Source organism: Coturnix japonica, chromosome 6 (genome assembly GCF_001577835.2).
Source record: "Coturnix japonica isolate 7356 chromosome 6, Coturnix japonica 2.1, whole genome shotgun sequence".
Lineage (NCBI taxonomy): Eukaryota > Metazoa > Chordata > Aves > Galliformes > Phasianidae > Coturnix > Coturnix japonica.
This window is the reverse complement of record NC_029521.1, coordinates 10,860,000-10,879,867: the sequence shown is the minus strand read 5'-3', so window position 1 is coordinate 10,879,867 and position 19,868 is coordinate 10,860,000. Positions and strand designations below refer to the sequence as shown.

The 19,868-nt window shown below is 37.8% G+C and overlaps 2 protein-coding genes across 8 annotated transcripts in view; one reads left to right on the top strand and one right to left on the bottom strand.

Annotated features, from left to right (window-relative positions):
* POLR3A (RNA polymerase III subunit A) overlaps positions 1 to 13,687 on the bottom strand; it is a 30,443-nt gene extending 16,756 nt beyond the window's left edge. For 2 of the 4 annotated variants that reach the window (XM_015866792.2, XM_015866795.2), the window contains exons 1-19: positions 13,567 to 13,687; positions 13,129 to 13,207; positions 12,857 to 12,992; positions 11,738 to 11,875; positions 10,970 to 11,141; positions 10,116 to 10,270; positions 9,477 to 9,716; positions 8,307 to 8,469; positions 8,049 to 8,185; positions 7,435 to 7,538; positions 6,589 to 6,730; positions 5,959 to 6,099; positions 4,944 to 5,013; positions 4,503 to 4,630; positions 3,703 to 3,841; positions 2,938 to 3,102; positions 2,518 to 2,690; positions 1,248 to 1,359; positions 469 to 587 (exon numbers count right to left, since the gene is read on the bottom strand). In XM_015866792.2, the coding sequence (XP_015722278.1) occupies positions 469 to 587; positions 1,248 to 1,359; positions 2,518 to 2,690; positions 2,938 to 3,102; positions 3,703 to 3,841; positions 4,503 to 4,630; positions 4,944 to 5,013; positions 5,959 to 6,099; positions 6,589 to 6,730; positions 7,435 to 7,538; positions 8,049 to 8,185; positions 8,307 to 8,469; positions 9,477 to 9,716; positions 10,116 to 10,270; positions 10,970 to 11,141; positions 11,738 to 11,875; positions 12,857 to 12,992; positions 13,129 to 13,172 (2,478 nt within the window). In that variant the 5' untranslated portion in view covers positions 13,173 to 13,207; positions 13,567 to 13,687. Of the gene's footprint in view, positions 1 to 468; positions 588 to 1,247; positions 1,360 to 2,517; positions 2,691 to 2,937; positions 3,103 to 3,702; positions 3,842 to 4,502; positions 4,631 to 4,943; positions 5,014 to 5,958; positions 6,100 to 6,588; positions 6,731 to 7,434; positions 7,539 to 8,048; positions 8,186 to 8,306; positions 8,470 to 9,476; positions 9,717 to 10,115; positions 10,271 to 10,969; positions 11,142 to 11,737; positions 11,876 to 12,856; positions 12,993 to 13,128; positions 13,219 to 13,345; positions 13,365 to 13,566 lie in introns of those variants that run through there. The other 2 variants (XM_015866794.1, XM_032445341.1) reach the window with 2 other exon arrangements.
* A 10-nt stretch (positions 13,688 to 13,697) lies between these two features.
* On the top strand, positions 13,698 to 19,547 carry RPS24 (ribosomal protein S24). 4 transcript variants are annotated; one of them, XM_015866796.2, is made up of 8 exons: positions 13,698 to 13,803; positions 14,860 to 14,925; positions 15,290 to 15,499; positions 15,979 to 16,089; positions 16,211 to 16,213; positions 16,938 to 16,955; positions 18,666 to 18,701; positions 19,455 to 19,547. In XM_015866796.2, exons 1-6 carry the CDS (start codon positions 13,801 to 13,803, stop codon positions 16,941 to 16,943), a joined length of 399 nt encoding a protein of 132 aa, XP_015722282.1. In that variant the 5' UTR covers positions 13,698 to 13,800; the 3' UTR covers positions 16,944 to 16,955; positions 18,666 to 18,701; positions 19,455 to 19,547. The 4 variants fall into 4 exon arrangements, with proteins under 4 accessions (XP_015722282.1, XP_015722283.1, XP_015722284.1 ...); XM_015866797.2 differs by lacking the exon at positions 16,211 to 16,213 and having other exon boundaries at positions 19,455 to 19,546; XM_015866798.2 differs by lacking the exon at positions 16,938 to 16,955 and having other exon boundaries at positions 19,455 to 19,546.
* Positions 19,548 to 19,868: the final 321 nt, after the last annotated feature.

Sequence of the window (19,868 nt, the reverse complement as noted above, 5' to 3'; positions counted from 1 at the left end):
GTTTGAAGACTAGCATATGCTACTAAGTAATAATAAGTGCTTTCTAAATCAATACAAAAAGCTGGAGTTAAAGCTTGAATGTTTCATCCTTAAAGTTTTTTTTCTCCTTCTTTAATTTACTCAGGAAATAGAAGATATCATGTTGCAGAATTCAGAAACTGAAATTTGGACTTGAGTGACAGATTTAAGTGTCATGGTTATCATCTGACACTTGAGTTAAATCAATTAACAAGACTGATGACTGCTATAAAGAACTTCTCTAGTGATTATTAAATTTCAGACAAGCAGTTGAGAAAAACCAAACAATAAACCACAAATCTCATTTGTAGTTTACAATATTACTACTATGTCCCAAATTGCATTCAAAACATTTTACCTTAACTGTATGCATTCCCATTTCTTTACTATAGGCCTTTCTTAAAAAGTTCTATGTTTCACTTTTCTTCATAGCGTTTCAACACGAATTACCTTAGAATGCTTCTCAAAATGAGGCAAAGACCTGTTTTCAAATCCATCAGGAACTCGGGACCCACTGATAGCCTGTTGACCCACACATGCAATCATCTGGGATATATTAATGAAGGAACCTGTAAAGGAAGAAAAACATCTCACAAATGAATAATATCAACACCTTGATGGCAGAGCTGCCTTCATTGCTCTGAAGACACCCAACAGCTCTATATTTTATTGGAGCCATGGCCTTTCATAATACCTTAATACTATCCTGTCTTGAATCATGAATTCTGTTTTATAAAACCCATGATCCTAGCCTTAGTATTTTAATCCATAATTTCTCCAATAAGCATATTTCAGCAACTACTTTAAATGAAGGGTTAAATGTTCACCATGATTTCTACAACAAAATAAACCTCAGAGAATGAAAATGCTTTATTCACAGCAGAAATGATTTTTTGCTATTTCTAACTCTCAATAAATCATTTCTGGCTGATTTTTCCACATGACAGAGATACTTAAAGTGGGAGGCACAACAGAAGTCTTAAGAACAAGTCCTAGTAGGATGCTTTTTAACTAGTACAAAAAATTCAAGACAATAAATAGTTCACCAGCTCATGTTCTGTTAATGAGAGCTGTCTAGGAATTACTAAGAGGAGTCACTTCAAATTTGCAGGATGTGTATTTAGTACCTGCACAGCTGCCTCCATAAAATAAGCTATTGTGACAGAAAAAGTAATTCAGAGAACAGAGATGGAATTAGCAAACTAATTCTGAAACTCAACTATCCCTACCTTTAGAACCACAAAGAGCCATGATAAGGGGACTGTTGCTCTTGTCCAGCTCTCTGAGACAGGCACTGCCAGCATGATCTCTGATAACAGAGAGTTCTTTAAGTATTAAGGCCTAAAAATCCAAGAACATAGTTATGTTATCAGTAAAAAGCCATACAAAAACAATATACTACCACTTGCCAGCAATACCTTCAGTAGTGAACAGGAACTAAAAATAGAATTAAGAGAAATAAGCCTCGAATTTGCTTTTGGTGAAACTGCAACTTATAGCCTGTGTAACTTTCCAGTTTGCAGCAAAATAATTCTTTGTTGGGTTAAGGCAGCAGTAGCTTGGACATTACAATCTTTTTTGTTAGCAGCACCAGCTCAAGCTAGTTAAACCAAGTACTGAACTAAGCTAAGCTGTACTATGTGTGAATGCCTACTATAAAGAAGTAATTTTGGAATGCTCTCTATGTACAACATTAATATCTCTGGCTTTTATGAACATTATATTAAAAACCAAGGTCTCTGAGAAGAGGAAGAGCATAAAACACACCAAGACTTCTTTCAGGCAAACTGTAACTAGACACATGTAGAAGTACTTCACAGGGTGGGTTTCCCTGTTTTTTGTTTTTCTTTTATACTTCCTCCCATACACCCCTTTCTGCTACTAACAAAGTACAAGAAAATACCTTGATAGCCAAGAGAACAGATGTACAAAACTACTAAAGGCAATGAATATAATGATATCAGCTGAAGAACGCTAAGATCCTGTCCCTAAGCTTTTGGATAATGTTAGCTGATCATTTTCTTTTTTTCCTTAAACATAAAACAGTATAACTGAAGTCCACTTAACAGCTGCTCTAATAAGGAACAACAAAAAAATAATAAAAATAAAAATAAAAATACAGCTTGTAGACAGAAATCTAATTAAAAGAGTATTTTGTTTCTTGGACTAGATTAATTGTTGTTACTGTTGTCTATTAATTCAGTAAATGCAATTAATTCTGCTCTCATTAACTGTGTAATCTTAATCTATGTCACCTCAATACATCCAGAGGAACGGGAAGATACTGGTTATTATGTATTCAGCTAACATTTTAACATTCAGGTGGCTACATGCATCTAAAGGATTAGATATTCAGACAACTAAAGATGCACACAGACAGACCCTACTTGCTTATAGTTCTAAGCTTCAGGAGACAATGTTTACCTTCACAAATACTGTGAATACATATGCATGAAATCTCTATTCAAAATATATATTGATTTAATTTAAAATGCTTACCTCTAGTGTCTCTTCTGCAGTACAACCAGGCTGCTGCTGTAGCTTGCCAGTATTCAGTGCTTCAATGTATTCATCACATTTCTTATAGCCAGCATGCAGCAGTTCATGCTTAGCTTTTAGCAGGCCCTGGCCTGGTGTAACATCACCAATTCCAATTGAAAAGCCACGATTAGCTGTCACAAAATATAGATTATAATGTTAGTTCAACCTCATACATAAAAAATAGAAATGAAAATCAGGAAATTTTGTCATTTGGAACTTTGTTACCTCCCCCACCATGTGACAATCATAAGCACTTAGTAAACATACCAGTTGTATCACTACTTGAAAGTTTAATTATTGGCTTTTTTTTTTTCCCTTCTTCTTCATTTTGTTTTGAACAGGATGTATTGCACTTGTTGTTTTAACAATAAAACTTACAAAGATAGACAGGTGCAAGTCTGGCTAGCCTTGACATGGCATCTGCAGCTTCCACTTGTCCCCAGTCTCTCAGCAAAATGTAGAAGATATTATTTTTTGATCCAGAACCTAGGGTTCCTTTGTCCATACTGCCACTCATCAACTCACTATTTTGAATTGTGACATCTAGAAACAAAAGCAAAAATAATTCATATCTTTTTTTAAGCATGACTCAAACTCTTTAAAGTAGTTACAGAGCATTTCTTCAAATAAAGGCTCTGTTCAAGAAAAGAGCAAAACCCAAAGATAAATGTTTACTGAATCTTAATCAGTGTATTAATGAGTATTTAAGAGAGAACAGTCTACAAACTGATATTACCTACAGAAACCAACACTTATGTAACACTTATGTATTTTCCTGCCACCTCAGAATGACAATTGTAACTATTTTATTCACAATGATTCTCAGAAGTCTTAATTATTTTTTTGTTTAAAAACTGAAATAAAAGCATTAAATACTTATTTGTTAAAAAAAAAATATTCAAGCTCTTCATCTTAGCTTCATTCATCAAGAAATGAAGCCGTCAATAAGGGATGGCAAACTACAGTCAATTTATTTTTAATTACAGCCAACAAAAATAAATCTCAGAAACCAAGCTACAGTTCTCTTTATTCAACTATTCTCATACTCAGTTCACCTCTGAAACACTTCAGAAGCAGTCCAAATTTAAACATCTACAATGTTATTGAAAGCTTTCAAAACACAGCTTTAGAAGTATCACTCACAAGAGTCATTGTAACACAGATCTTCCCCTTTGCCACAGTACTGCTTGCCCTTGGTTCGCAGATTGGCTTTCACGGGACAGTCATCACTGGGTTTGAGAATGAGGCTGAAAACCTGCTTTCCTGTCCAGAGTGTTACAGGCTTAGGAAAACAAAATAAGAAGAATTAGGGTTACAGAGTTTACAACTACTAGAAGCAGCAAGTAAGAGTTTAATTGTAAAATTCTGTTTTTTAATACATAATCTTCCCATAAATAGCTACATAACAGTATTCCTTTGAGTAGATAAAACAACATGCACTTCTACATATATAAAAATACAATTTCCAAGTGGTTACTCTTTATATAAGGCTATGTGCATGCATTTACTGACACATACATGCTCTGGAGCTCCCTCTTGCTGTCACATTCCCTTGATTAGAAAAGAAAATAATATGATGCTACATTAATTTCATATGCTAGGTTTCACTTCTATAGTTACTTATTTATGTAATGCCATCTACGTGAAGCTATAGGAGATAAAAGATTTATGTAATCATGTACTTCATTCACTTGTAGTTAAACATAAGTAAACACATCATTGCTAAAAAAAAGTTATATTTTCTCATTTTGAATAGCAGAAGAAATGAAACACTACTTCTTGTTATAAAGGTTCATATAAACTCATAAAATGAATGCACTTTATGCCTTACAGTATCTAGTACAAAACAAACAGCAGAAAACATAAGAATGGTCTCTTCATGGAAGACATCACCACAAGTAAAAATATACAAAGAAAGTGTTTATAATAACAGTGTGACACACCTTCAGAATTGCTGGGGGAGGAAGACGAACTTTAATTTTTTCATCCTTGCCAACCAGAATAGAAGCAATGATTTGACAAGCTTTTGCTCGATCAAAAAATGTATCTTTTAGTGTAAGAAGATAGGCACCTGAAATGTAAAAAGTGGTTAAACACAGAGGTTACTGCATATTCAGTATTAATGACCTCCTTCTGATACTAGGGCACTATGTACTGCGCAAAATAACAATGGTTTACACAGCTTTCCATATATAATTAGTTCCATCACATTCAGATTTCTAGAAATTGAAGCCAGTGCATTGCTAACATCTATTCTTCTTCATTCAAGATAAATTTTCAAGTTAATATAGAAAAAATTCTTATGGGAAAAAAAAAAAAAAAAAGAAAAAGGTTCTGAACGAATTCCTATATCACACAGCTCTAAAATAAGATAATGTACACACCTGTTAAGAAATCTTGAATAGCAGCAATTAGGGGTTCTCCATTCCTTGGTGTTACCAAATTTGCTTTAGTCTATATTAAGTAGAAATAAAAGTTACACACCACAAGACACTGATATCACATTTAGGTAGATTTAGGTACCCACTTCACTCAGGAATATTTTAAAAATACATCACTTCCATGCACTATACATTAAAAACTATGATTTAACACATATCACATGCATAAACTGAAATACTGCAATACTGCTTCTCTTCAAACACCATTCTACAGCAAACAAATTAAGTTTACGGTAAGGAGCTCCCACTCATACTATTTCCTGCTCCAGTTACTCATCTCCATAACCCCATCTATACAGAATCTGGCTGCCTCAGAATTGCCTGAACTATTCACAGGACAACAGAAACCTATATTATACATTTAACTTATTATTTTAATTGTAGAACCTTTCTTTTTAAGCTCTCAGATTACCTCAGCAAATCAGTACATGCTACAGATAACAGCTGTCATCACACAACAGAAGTAGTCACGCTAAAGAACCAATGTACTGGAAAATCCTCAAGTTACTGTTACTGACTCTACTTTCATGCTACATTACTGCAATTCCAATATTCCTCTATCTACTATCCTTTTTCCATTTTTTCCCCCCTCCTAAATAAAAATCGACTCATCTGCCTTCTCTAGTACCTATTGGTTCAGCACAAACACTGTTTTGGTAGCAACCGATAACAGTAGTCAAGCAGAAGCATTTTAACAACATACATACTTAAAAATCCAGAATTTGTCAAGAATGCTAAAAGTACATGTATTACATTATCACCCAGCCTACTGTCAGACTAACAGCCCTAATTTATTTTCAGTTCCCTTTTGCATTTTGCTTTTAAGGAGTTTCACAGCTGCATACTAACCATACTCACAGAACCTGAAGATGATTTTGGATTTCATATGCAAGATAAATATTACAAGGCATGGCCATCACTAGCAAAGTCCCCAAACCAACATGATCTACATACATACCCCCATTAAAACAAGTGCTTCTGCCTTTGCTTCTTCTGTCTGAGGAAGGTGAAGGTTCATCTCATCTCCATCAAAGTCTGCATTGTATGGTGTACACACACATTCATTAAATCTGAATGTCCTATGGGGTTTTACTCTAGCCTGCAAAAAGAGAAATAAAAGTGCTGTGCATGCAGTGAAGCACGTTGAGAGATTAACAATTCAATCTAAGTGCTTCTTTGTAGGCATTATATGTTCTGTTTATTACAGACATGAATCAAAATTTCTGATTGCAGGACTCAGCTCAGCCATGAAACAACAGCAACTGAATGCATTATTGGTTACATTACACAGACATATCTAACTTCCATTATGAAGTATTTACACAAAGCACACTACACAGAATGCTTTGTAGAGGCCACAGGAACTCTACAATAATGAAATGCTTATCAAAAACAGATTCTGAGGTCAAATATAGCTATTAAAAGAATTGTCTGGCAGTCAGACATCATGTTGGTGTCCAGCTACACATCAATTCCCACACAAAAAGCACAACCACACAGTTAGAAAAAAAGCTATTTCTGTACAGTAAGAGACAAATAGCTGCAAATGAAGGCCCACTAACAATCATGTGATGTACTGTGTACTTACAATGTGAGCCATAATGCTCAGCTTATGAAGAGAGGGCTGTCGGTTAAACAGGACAATATCACCATCTATAAGATGCCGTTCCACAATATCACCAAACTTCAGCTCCTGCGCCATCTTTTCTCGGTTTCCATATTTCAAAAATCTTATAACAACACATGACAACATGTCATAAAAAGACAGACATAAAGAGGACTTCTAATAAATTGTGTTGTGTTCACAACACAAGGTTCTCCATTAAATGTTGGAGTATTTGTACTGCAATGACTAGGTGACAAAACATAGAGACTACATCACTAAACATTAGATCAGTTGCTATTTTAAGTAACAAATTGTCATTCCAGTAAAAACCACAGTTTTTACTACAAAAACTAAGAAAGCCCACCAAGGTCAAAATAATTGTTTCAGTTGTATGAGGGATAATAGGAAGTTTCACACTGACACAATTACTTTTTAGCATGTGAAAACAGACAGCATGAAGTAACCAATATTGTCTCCTTTCACTTACCACCTCCCAGTAAGACCCAAAACATTAATCTCATTCAAGTTTCTATACTATCTACAGTATTGTAGCCCCCAACTCCAAATAGAAAGTGTCCTAAAGCAATCTAATTGCAGTTCACTATCGTTAATATGTGAATTCTAAGTATATATTCACGCATGACATCTTCAGGATTAGTACGTAAGTCCTTTTCATATAATTCTTTCTTTTTTGCTACTGTCCTCTATGAATGTTGCTAAAAATAAAAAGATATGCCAATCCCTTTAGATATAACTAACTTCACACAGCATTAAGAGCAAGCTCATGAGGAGAGATGTAAAATGAGTAATTAGAAACAAACATGGTACCTTTTCATTTGTGTGTGCCTTTGCTGAATGAAGTTGGCTCCAGGATGAACATCAGGACCATTTCGGACAAGTTTCCTCATAAAATTAATATTTGCTTTGTTCACCTGTTGCATAAAGATTTCAAACAGGAACAAATGAAACATTTGCAAATTTTAAGCTTAACTGACAATTCCCCTCACAGCCTTCAGCTACTGAAAGGAACAGATAAGAAGAGGAAAATTCAAAGCACGGGAACAGTGAAAATACATGAGAAGTCTGGGAAGTAAACTTATAAATAAGACACTCAATCAGTCCTTAGGCAGATAGATCAGTGAAAATACAAAGCTATATTTAAACTCTGAAAACATCAAGCGAAACCACTCTATCCTGGTCTGCCTGTTACTCCTTACTCCACATGCCTCCACAGTATTTGTACACATTCGATAGTGCAAGTTTTGTTTACCAGCAGCAACCAAATCACATGCTCAGCAGATAAACAACACATTTATTCTGTTTTAGAACAAGAATGTAAGTAATAACTATATTAGTATATGGTTAAAAAAACTAACAACAAAACAACCCCCAAAAAGCCCCATAAAAAAGGCAGAAAAATGGTCTGGTTCTGCGCTACCTACCTTTTCAGGAAAAGTTAGTATTTTAGCAACATGAATAGGCACTGCTACTTCATCTATTCGTAAGTTAGGATCAGGGGAAATGACCGTTCTGCCAGAGAAATCCACTCGCTTTCCAGACAGATTGCCTCTAAACCGACCTAACAAACAAACAAGAACTCCTTCAGAAGAAGTTAATTTCAAAATGCTTTCTGTTATGCACTAGAACATCTTTCAAGTCACAGAAAATAGTTTTAGCCAATACCAGCTTCCTAGACAAACCTTGCTTTCCCTTAAGTCTCTGGACAAAGCCTCTAGTCCACTTTTTAGGTGCCATGTTCAGAGGAATTCCAGAAAGCTCACTGTTGATGTAAAGGGCACACTGCAATTGAAGGAAGTCCCAGTCTTCCATAATCATCTGAGTTTTGGCTCCTGATATCCTGTGCTAAAAAAAGAATAAAAAAGAAAAAATCCATGCATTTCAGAAAATGCAACAAATGCAACAAATTTACCTAGTAAAGTGTTTTAACTCTTACAACAAGCACAACTCTTTTTAGGAAAATAACATCAAAAAACCCTCACACTCATTAGAATGAAAAAGTTCATGAAATGAAAAAATGAAAAGGAAATTGCTAGAGTATAAGACTTTCCACAAAGACAACAAAGAAACGTAATTTCTTTTGATTAGCATCAGCTTTTGATAAACGCTCACCAAACTGTGAATTCCCTTAAATTGTACATTTTTCCAATCCACCCAAGATAATGTAATTACACAATCAGGAAAATGATCAGTACTTAATCACTCCTCAGTCATGGGAGAGTTCACTAACTCGTGTGCCGCGGTGGTGCAGTGGTTAAAGACGCCGCCTTGCAACACTGGGGCCCGGAGTTCGAATCCCCCCTGTGGCGCAAGTGGTAGAAGTGCCGCTCTGCTACACAGAGGCTCGAATTCCGGGGGCTGGACTCGATGATCTCTAAGGTCCCTTCCAACCCGCACGAAACTATGAAACTTGATTTTGTTTTTCCTGACAAAAATCAGTTTGGAAAACCCTGAAAAAAAAATTAGCGTGGTAGAACAGTTCCTCTAAACAAATGGTAAACTATCAGATATATTTCTACTCAGCTTAATAACTGAAAATTGATTTCTTATTAATAGATAAAATAGAAAAGGTTGAGAAATAGGAAGATTTACACAAAAGAAAACAACCAAATATGTTTTCACTATAAGCAACCACTCAAAAAATGTTACAGTGATGTGAAGGTCCTATATTACAAGTAGCCAGAGAGCAAGCTGTAATTTCATTTCTTTCAATAAAATACCAGACATCACAGTGGTACAGTACAGACCGTTTGCTAGACTAGGAGCAGCAATACATACAAAAACCACTTTGCTACAGTCAGTGCTAAACATTTTGAAAGTAACAGTCTCAGAGTGCTTGATGAATGTCTCACCTTTTTTATTACATCATTGAGGAAAATGATCTCTGTCAGCTTCATTGTCAAGTCATCTTCGTTGGTGCCAGACTTCAAATCACTCACAACAGAGGGTCTGATACACAGCGGAGGCACTAGAAGTCGGGTGAGGATCAAATCTGAAGGCTTACCTGCCTCTGGGTTCATCAGAAGCAGAGGGATATCTTCTGCCGGGATTCTTTTAAACAGGTTCAATACTACTAATGGATTCAAGTTTTCCTACAAAATCCAAGGGAGAATGGTGAAATCACGCCACCATGTAACAATTTGCAACTCTTCCTTCCTCCCTTCATTTACTCAATTGTTGAACAAACAGCATTTAAAAATAACAAATAGAAAACCGCTATCAACGCACACACAGCTAAGTTTTAGTTTATTAGTTCTGAACCAACCTTTATAGAGTTTCTTAAGCTTGCTTCATTTTTTGCCTCTGTTCATCAGCATTAACTTATGCCATTTTTAGTAATACTTCATAGTTACTTAAAGCAATGTAATAGATGCACTACAATAAGTATTTAAAAATACTGGTCCACAATAAGCTGCTACACTGAAAACCTTTCCAAAGCTTTATTTCATGCACAAAAACTAGCAGAAAATGTAAGTACTAACAAAGCTCACCTGAGCTCTTCCCAGTAAGGGCTCCACTTCTTTGTTATATTCTATGGCGGTTTCAAAGGACTGCAGAAAAGTGGATACTACTGGATCGACAACCTTCTTATTGGTTTTGTACTTTTCATGTATTATTTTCAGCAAGCCACACTTCTTCACAGTTCCTGCAAGAAAATGTTGTTGTTTTAAAGAAAAACTTAACAATAACAAACTAGGGGTTGCTTCAAAACCAAGTCACCCACCCAGAGAACAGCAAGCATACCTAACATTACTAAGAAGAGTTTAATGGAATTAAGAAAACAAAGATCAGAATTACAGTCTGTAAAAAGCTTCCAAGGTAAGGTACCGATCATTAACAACAGCTTGCCATAATTAAAATAAATGGTTAAACAGAGCTGGTTAAACAGAGCTTTTTTGTTTGTTTGTTTGTTTTGCCCTTGTAACACAATGGAAAACACAGCAATGAAAGTAGATCAGCAAGACCCCAGGCTGCAACAAAGAAGGAACTGCTCAAATACACCACACAGACACACACACACACACACACACCCCAGAAAGATACTCAATCACTGCTTCAAGCCATGACTTGGTATTTTTGATACAGACCTTATTCAAGTATTAAGTATTGGTCATTGCAATGAACAGAACAGTAAATAAGTTACTCAGTCAATGTCTACTTCCACATATGTGAGATGTCAACACGACTTAGCTTGGCACAAAGAATGCAACAACCTGTTTCTTAAGTGAAAAAAATCCATATACTGCAGAAAGAACAAGGATATTTCAGATTTTGATGCCTATGGAAGCCAACAGGATAAAAACCATCACAGTAAAGAACTATCACTGCTAATGCGAATGCTCACCATTAAAGGCACCACAGTAAGGACAAGTGTTTTTCTTCCGACACTTTTCAGACACCTTCTTTTTCAGCCCTCTCTTCTGAAGATAAGTAAGGCCTGGCCGCTTCAAGTAATCCAAAAACTGTTTTTTTTCTTCTACTGATAGCATGATACAGCAACAGGTTTTGCAGATCATCTTTAATATGAACACATAAGCACAGTCGTTTAACACAAACATGCAGAGTTGTAATTTCTACCACAACCTTAAGCTCTTCACTAGCATGCAGGATTTTTTTAACAAAATACTGCAGACTTGGATGAAAGATGATTAATATATCATAACAACAAACCCAAGTACATGGGAAAAAATACAGAAAAAAAACACCTTTGCTTATGTTCTGTGTGACTGTAAAAATCCATACAAAACAAACAGCTGTGATACACTGTAATGGCCAAAAAGGCAAGTTATGTTGCACATATTCATGTTGCACTTCAAACATGTTGCACTTCAAACAAATACAGAAAGATTTCAGATTAATGATTCTACATTTGATTCTAATCAATTTGAAATCACAAAGAATAACATTGATGGATTTACATTACTAGAACTGATGCTTAAACACTCTTATTTTCAAAACAGAAATGTATAAAATATTTGACACAATCTTATGTATGTTCTCTGAAGCAGTGTTTTTCAAGCAGTATCTCTTGTATCATCTCAGTATCTCATTTGTCTTTGGTAATTTCCTTTTTCCAGCCTAGATATTGGTGGCAAATGGAAATTAAGTTTACCTGCAAGATGCCAATCACAGCTTTGAAGTATCCAACATGAAAACACGGCAGTTCCAAGTCAATGTACCCATAGTGGCCCAAACAGTCAGCCAGGTTTTTTCCACAGGTTTCACAGGGACGATCTTTTTCACTTGTTCCCTTTGAAGGGAAAGGAACACATGCACAAAATAAAGCTTTAGCTGTAATCCGCTAAACATATAAAAGACAGAACATCCCTTCTGATAGGCAACTAACTTGACGGCAGACCCACAGCCCTCGCTTTTTTTCCCCAGCAATACAAGCATGTCAGTAGCACTACATGAAATACATATCACAGAATCGCAGGAGTTTGAAAGGGATCTCTGGAGATCACTGAGTCCAACTCCCTGCTAAAGCAGGTTTTCTATAGCAGGTCTCATAGGCAGTTGTCCAGACAGATCTTGAGTATTTCTAGAGGAGACTCCACAACCTCTCTGAGCAGCTTGTTCCAGGGCACTGTCACTCATACTGTAAAGAATTTATTTTACATATATACATACATGTATAGAACTTCCTGTGTTGCAGTTTGTGCCCATTGCCCCTTATCTTAATGCTGCATATTGATTAGGTCCCCTCTCAGCTTCATTTTCCAGACTGAAGAGTCCCATGTCTCTCAGCCTCTCCTCTGGAGGGAGATACTCCAAGACCCTCAATGCTTCTGTAGCTCTCTCTAGAAGTTCCCTATCTTTCTTGAACTGGGAAGCCCAGAATGGGACACAGTATTCCAGATGTGGTCTCAAAGGAGCAAAGTAATGGGGCAGAAAAGTTTTTCACACAGCACCTCCTGACAGCAGCAACTCTGAGTCATGCAACTGTGGCAACTGATCTGCAGTTCATGGACCTACAGCCCCATGTTTTGTGGATGAATGTCTCTGGGTCCCTAAAAACTGGGCAGGGAAAACTCATCTCCTAACTCCCAAGAGTGCCTTGCTGAGCCATCCAAAAGCACAACCAAAGCCGATGCCACTGCAACTAAAAGCCTATGTTGCTTAAGCAGAGTTGCATTTGCACATATTTTGAATAGTAAGCTTCAGTTATCTCACTAGTAACTATTGTAAGCCATTCCCAAAAGGGACATTATAGGAAACCGAGGCTCCTCACCATGCGGTGGTCGAGCACACCGTACTGCAGCGGGGCGTGGTTGTTGTCCTGGCTGTACAGATTCTTGCTGACCACTTGGATGTGGGCCTGCTGCCGCATCTCCTCTGGGGATTTCATCCCGAAGCAGATGTGGCTTCTGGAAGGCGAGAGTTCACACAGGGTCACTCGGGGCTGACTGCGCACTCGCGGCCCCCCACCCACACCACCGCTTTTCCCAATGGCCCCTCCAGCCACCCGCTCTCAGTCGCCTCCCACACCACGGTTCCGCTCACATTTTCTTGGCCACATCGCTCTCGCGGAACTGCTCCTTCACCATGGCGGCACGGAGACGGCATGCAGCTACAGCGGCACCTGAATGATAACTATAGATCAGTAAGAAGCGGGATGGAGAGAGCGACACACAGAATCACAGAATGAGCCGGGTTGGAAGGGACCTCAAGGATCATGTAGTTCCAACCCCCCTGCCTGGCAGGGCCACCAAACACACACCTTTACGAGATCAGGTTGCCCAGGGCCCCATCCAACCTGGTCTTGAACACCTCCAAGGACGGGGCACCCACAACCTCCCCGGGCAGCCTGTTCCAGGGCCTAACCACTCTCCTAGACGCAGCGCCCTCCTGCAACACCCCCTGCTGGACAGAGAGCACGGCCTCCCACGGGTGCGGGCTCCAACGCTCCGCACCAGTCCCGTATTCCCCAGCCTCCCTCACCGGCAGCAGAACCAGATCACGGCGTGAGCCCACCGAGGCGCCCTGCTTAGGGACAGAACCTCCACGTGAAGCCCTGTCAATACAGCCGCACTCTTTACACCCAGATCCGGCACCGGAACAGCCAGGCTCGCTCATGGCCCCACCCCGGCTGAAGGCCCCTGTGCCGCCTTATGATTGGCTGCGCGGCGGCGCCACTTCCTTTTCTCGCTCGCTGGCAGGGAGAGCGCCGGCAAGATGGTGAGTGTGGGGTTATTGGTATTGAGTTATCCGCCCTGTTGTGCCGCCATCCGTGCTTTGAGAGCCCCCTGAGGGGCCGTGCCCTGCTGGGCTGACCTGTCCGCAGGGGTCTGTGCGGGTATGGTGGGGGACGGCGCTGCTTACAGCCGGGATTCCTGCGGCCTGGTTGATGCCTGGAGGAGGTTGGGCCTGCTGGGCCGCCTTGCTGCTAGGAGGAGCGGCCGTGGGTGCAGGTGGTGCTGAGATATTAAAGTACTGTGTGTCTGTGTTCTGAGTGGAGCCCTGTCGGTCATACTTGTGTCTTCTTTGTTTTTTTCTGGCTGAAAAGCCCCGTCAGGATGAAATGTGTAGCTTTCATAAGGAACCTTATTTTATGTCCAGAGATTACTAAAGGCCTGGAATGCCTTCTGTACAAGGAAAGGCTGGGAGACTTGAGGCTCTTTCTAGAGAAGAGCAAGCTAAGAGGGGAATGCGTTACTGTTTATAGATATCTAAAGTGTGGAACACAAGCTGGGGGGATGACTGATTATTTTCAGTGGTAAGCAGCAGTAGAAAAAGAAGTAACAGGCAGCAACTGGAATGTAAAAAAGTCCATACTAATGCAAGCAGGAGCTCCTTTATTATCCTGCTGGTGGGGCACTGGAACAGGTTGCTCAGAGGGGTTGTGGGGTCTCCATGTTGAGAAATCAAGACCTATCTGGAAGCCTACCTATCTGTGTGACTTGCTGTAGGGAACCTGCTTTCACAGGGAGTTGGACTCCGTGATCTCTTGAGTCTGTTAGATCTTTCTTTTTGTAATCTAGGTGTCTTAATAAAATGATTTAAGCATGTTAAAATAAAGGGGATATATATGCTGCTGTTTGACTCATGGGCTGGGAGTGGCTTCAGTGTACTTTAGCTTTCTAGGGTACATCCTATAGTATGAGACAAGTGTGTTAAATTGCAGGTGTGCTTAGCTTCAGGTAGAGTGCTGGCTGCAATGGTGTCACATGTTACATGTACATTAGGTTTTGTAAACTATGATTTTGTATCACTTCTGTGTACTCTGTTTTGCAGAACGACACAGTGACCATAAGAACTAGGAAGTTCATGACGAACAGACTGCTTCAGCGCAAGCAGATGGTAAGAAAAACACTGAATATGTTTATTATTATATGTTATCAGTTGCTTATTGGTTTTTGACTGCACATATTTTAAATTACGATAAGCAAGAGGCCTTAGAAGTGTTAATGTTGTATGGTGTGTAGAGGTTTGAACACATTTTTATATGCTGAAGGTAAATCTTCAGGATGGGATAGCAAGCTAACGTGTCATTTGAAACAGGAAACTGTTAGGAGCACATCTGGATTATGTTAATAGTACTTTCTGTGGCTTAGATGGTCTAGTTCAAGTTCTGAGTTTGGGGTGGGAGTCTAGCTGTTTTATTGGGTGCTGATTGCCTTTGGCTTTTATATGACTTAAAAAAATATATTTGTATTTTTTTTAGGTGATTGATGTTCTTCATCCTGGGAAGGCCACAGTCCCCAAAACAGAAATCAGGGAAAAGCTGGCGAAAATGTACAAGACAACCCCTGATGTAATATTCGTATTTGGCTTCAGAACTCACTTTGGTGGTGGCAAGACAACAGGCTTTGGCATGATCTATGATTCCTTGGACTATGCAAAGAAAAATGAACCAAAACACAGGCTTGCCAGGGTAGGTTATTTGTTCTGCAGTAAATAGGAAACAATTAGGATGGCTTTCAAGTGTTAGCAGTTGGTTTTCTTGTATTTTTAAAAAGCATACCTGTAGTTTTCTGGGGGTATTGCTGTGTATAGGGAATTTAGTGTTATGTAATAGGTATTAACATAGCATTAGTTAGCATTTGTGTCTGAAAAATAGATTACTTCTGGTATAATGTATTATAGGTAGAATTGGGATAGCAAAAATGATGTTACTTGTGATGTTCTGCGAAGAAGGATTCCTTAATCATTGTTAAAAATGGGGCTGATCCATGCAAGATCTTAATGTTTCCTCTATTTTATTATCAGTGAAGTTGTGTTGCTGTTTAGCTGTTACTTCATTGAAACAGTACTCGAAAAATCCAGAAATAACTAAAATAATTCATAGAATGGGAACTTTGGAGGTTACTACCACTGAATAGATAATACATACAACTTTGTTTTTTTTGATAGCATGGTTTGTATGAGAAGAAGAAGACTTCTAGGAAGCAGCGGAAGGAACGTAAGAACAGAATGAAGAAAGTCAGGGGTACAGCTAAGGCAAATGTTGGTGCTGGCAAGAAGGTATGATGAAATTATCTGTAGGCCAGAGTTGGCATGTTGTTTTTGAAATGTTGAAAAAAAGTTATTCAACAGAATAACCTTGTCTTTCTTCCATTTCTTTTACTGTTCTACTGGATAACAGAAGGTAATCTGTGTGGTCATGTATAGCTTCTCATTAGCTCAGTAGCTTAGTTTTGCTCCTCACTGCTGCAGCTTAGCTGATAAAACAGGAGACAGTGCTTCTTAAATGATTGTTTCTTACATGTCACTTGAACTAAAGTTAAGCTTTTTTAAACCTAACATTAATGCTCTAATCTCATAACTCAGTCATGCTATGTAAAAATGAAATACTCTGCTTAATGCTAGTTACTCAGACTACCTAAATACCTAACACTTAACAGAATAAGTTAGTGTTCTTTTAAATGTTAAGGATTTGTGGTGTTGTAGGAGGTGAAGACTAGTAGAAATAAGAAACAATAGTTGCTTTATATTGGTTCTAAGGGACTGATTAATGACTGGGTGGGTTTATTTTTTTGCTGCTGGGAGCTTTTTATGCTGTGGGCTGCAACTCAGTTCAAATTTAGAAAGCATGCAGCTTGAGGAGGGACTGAGTTCCTTTATGATGAAGCAAATTCATCAAAACTGATGAGAAAACTTGGTGTGAAGATCACTTTGCTCAGCAGCTTTTTGCACTTCAGAAAACACTGAGAGGGTTTGTGCTCCAAAGTGGGTTTTGCAACTGCATCTTAATAGGAGACGGTGTTGGGTTCGTTGCATAGATCTATAACTGTTAAATTACTTTTAACGTCTTGAACTTCAGTAATCTCCACTTCTGCTTTTTTTCCTACTTTCTTGGGATTCTCCATCAGAAATGAAGTATCTAGCAGGTACTGAAAATGAGCATGGATGTGACTGAATTATACACCACTGAAACACTTTTTATCCCATCAGATTTAAGCACTGTACTCTCTTGCATGCTTGTGTGCTTGCCATAAACTTCTATCTTATGAGGGTTCAGATGATTACATACTGAAGTTTGTTCTGAGCTAGTGAAGTGACATGGAAAATATGGAGTTTCCAGTGAGAAGGACAACTCATTGCTCTTGATAGATTTGTTCAAAACACTGCAGTTCTGGTTTGAAGTAGTGCAGTGTAATTGCCCGTGTAACTTAACCTTAAAACAAAAGTACTTGTGAATCTTTATAAAAATGTAAGTTGCATCATAGCTTAGTAAAGTTGAGCCAGTGGTTGTAAACTGCATTGTTGTCAGCATTAGACTTCTAACTGTTCTAAGCAGAGATAAAATTGACTGCAGTTACTCTGGAATCATGTTCTTCGTGTTTTGTATAAATGAAGTTCTTGCAGTCACTTAATATATGAGAATGCTATTAGTTGTGATTTGGAACCTTTATCATATTATGTTTCAACGCTAATTGAATAGTGAAGTCATACAGTTGTTTAAAGTAGAAAGGTATAGAACAGGTTTTACTGTAGTTGTGATATTAGTGTGCGAATCCACAAATATGTATTGTGGATGCTAAGGGGAGTCAGTGTTGCACTGATTCCTAGAATGGCTTCTTCCCCTGAGGAGTTTTAGCATTTGAAGCTAGTTATTAAGTCTTGTATTTACACTCATCAACTCTTATTTGAGTTACAGTTTTCTAGTTGATTTAAAGTCTCCTTAAGTCTATGAGCATTTTTGGGATCAGGAGTAGGGATGTGTGCTGTGATAATTATGCAGCAAATGTGGCATCTTTATCAAATACTTGTTAAACTAGTGTGCATTCTTGGTAGTAAGGGACTGTATTTTGTTTTAAGGGTTTTTCAGTGTCCTTGAAAGTTACCTTAGAATTTGGATATGCGTAGTTAAGATCTTGTTCACCATCTTTGATCATTGTGTCCATGTGTTAATAACTAAGGACAAATGAATTAGCATGCTTTTTGGAAAATCTGGGAATAGTTGCATTGTATCACAGAAAAGAACTGCAGAAAACACTCCTGCATTTAAGCTTTGTCTTGTAAAATGCATGCTTATACATAATTTTGTGCTGTAACATCCTTATTCACAGAAATCTGCATTTTTAATAGGAATCACGACATTTATTTTAGTGTCTACCTATGCATTTTGTGAGAATGGTTGATCTAAGGAGTGTTTAGGCACTTGATTAGACCTTACAGGAAAGTGTCATTTTTAAGAGTAAAACCCCATGCCTTCTAATGTCAAGTCATTTTGACAGATTTTGGCATGTGTTTTTTTTTTTTTAACAGATGTGTTTTTAAATGTATCAAACAGTAACGTGGATGGATAAGCACTTAAGACCATTATTTGTAGCCTTTAGCTATAAGTGAATATGTAATTGCATCCTGAGAGTTCCCTAAGATCTGTAAAGCTATTGTTAGATTCCATTTTAAGCTTGAGGGAATGCATGAAATCCAAGTCTTTAGCCTTTACAGTAGTAAAAATTCAAAGGTTTTCCTATCACATGTAATTGCATTAATTGGAAAAAGCAAATTCTGTTTTCGAATCTATATCATCTACACTAGCAGAACATTAATAAATCTATTCTCATCTATTTTTTCTTTTTTTTTTCCCCCAGTAACTGGATGTACTTCAGATGGAAAAAGAATTACAGGTATGACTGGGGGGTACTTTGTAAAAGTAGACATTAGGTAGCTTGTAGTTATACTGTTTAATGTTGGTTTATGTGAAGCCTTGTATTTGCATGATGTTCTATACCAGTATAAGGAAGACTAAAATGTTTACAGATCCCTCTTCTGCTTACTACTGAGTTGATTGTTTGTTTCTTGAACTTGCATGGTTAATGGATCATCAGAAGTTTCTGATTTACTGTCAATGGAACTCTATTACTTATTTGAAGGCTTTTTTTGCAGCAAAACTAACTTAAATATGATAAGGATAGGGTAGCTTTGTATTTTCTGAAGTGATTTGGATTTGTATAACTTCAGTTTTGGGAGCAATTGTCATCTTACTGATACTTGTGTAGATGCTTGATAGTACTTTAGACAAATGATAGACTTTGTTCTTGTCTTTGTTGCAGGAACAAGTAAAAAGGCTTGTGCTGTGGATAATAACCACTGCAGAACTAAGTGTGTTCTTAGATCAGATGATAAATGGCTCATTTGAGTAACTGTCTGGGATCTGATACAGTGAATATGTCAGGAGCAGGAGGCTTGCAAAGCAGTTCTAGATTGCTGAACTCCTCTATAGAAATGCTGCTATCTAGGCTCATTCCCATGACTGTACTCTAAAGCCTTGAACCTTATGTTTTAAGGGGAGCAGTATTTGGAAAGAAGTTAAGGCCCCATAAAAGTGAGTACAAAATCTGTTGTAATCTTCTGGAACTGATCTTTCTCTTTCTTTACAGGCTACATAATTCCATCAGGAAGCATGGGAAGAACTATTCTGGAAAGAAGCTGCTCATCTGGCTTTTACATTAAATAAAATATGTCAGACAAATCCTGGTTTGTCTTTTTTGATTTAATAGTTAAGATTTTGTAAAGCTTGAGAACTTCAGTGTTAATGTGCTATTTACACTGTATTAAAATCCTTTCATAATTAAACATCTTTTGAGTATCAATATGAAGCATGAATCAAAGCTTTCTATGGTGAATAGTTTTAACAACATTTGAAGCAGGTGGTATTTATTCAGAGGAGGTAGGCATACTTACTCTCTTGTGTTCAGTCTGGTTTCAAGAACCCTTTAAAAATATACTTGTTTGATGGCCTATATACTTTTGCAGGAGTGGAAGGAAGAAAAAGTCATTTCAGCAGAGAGATT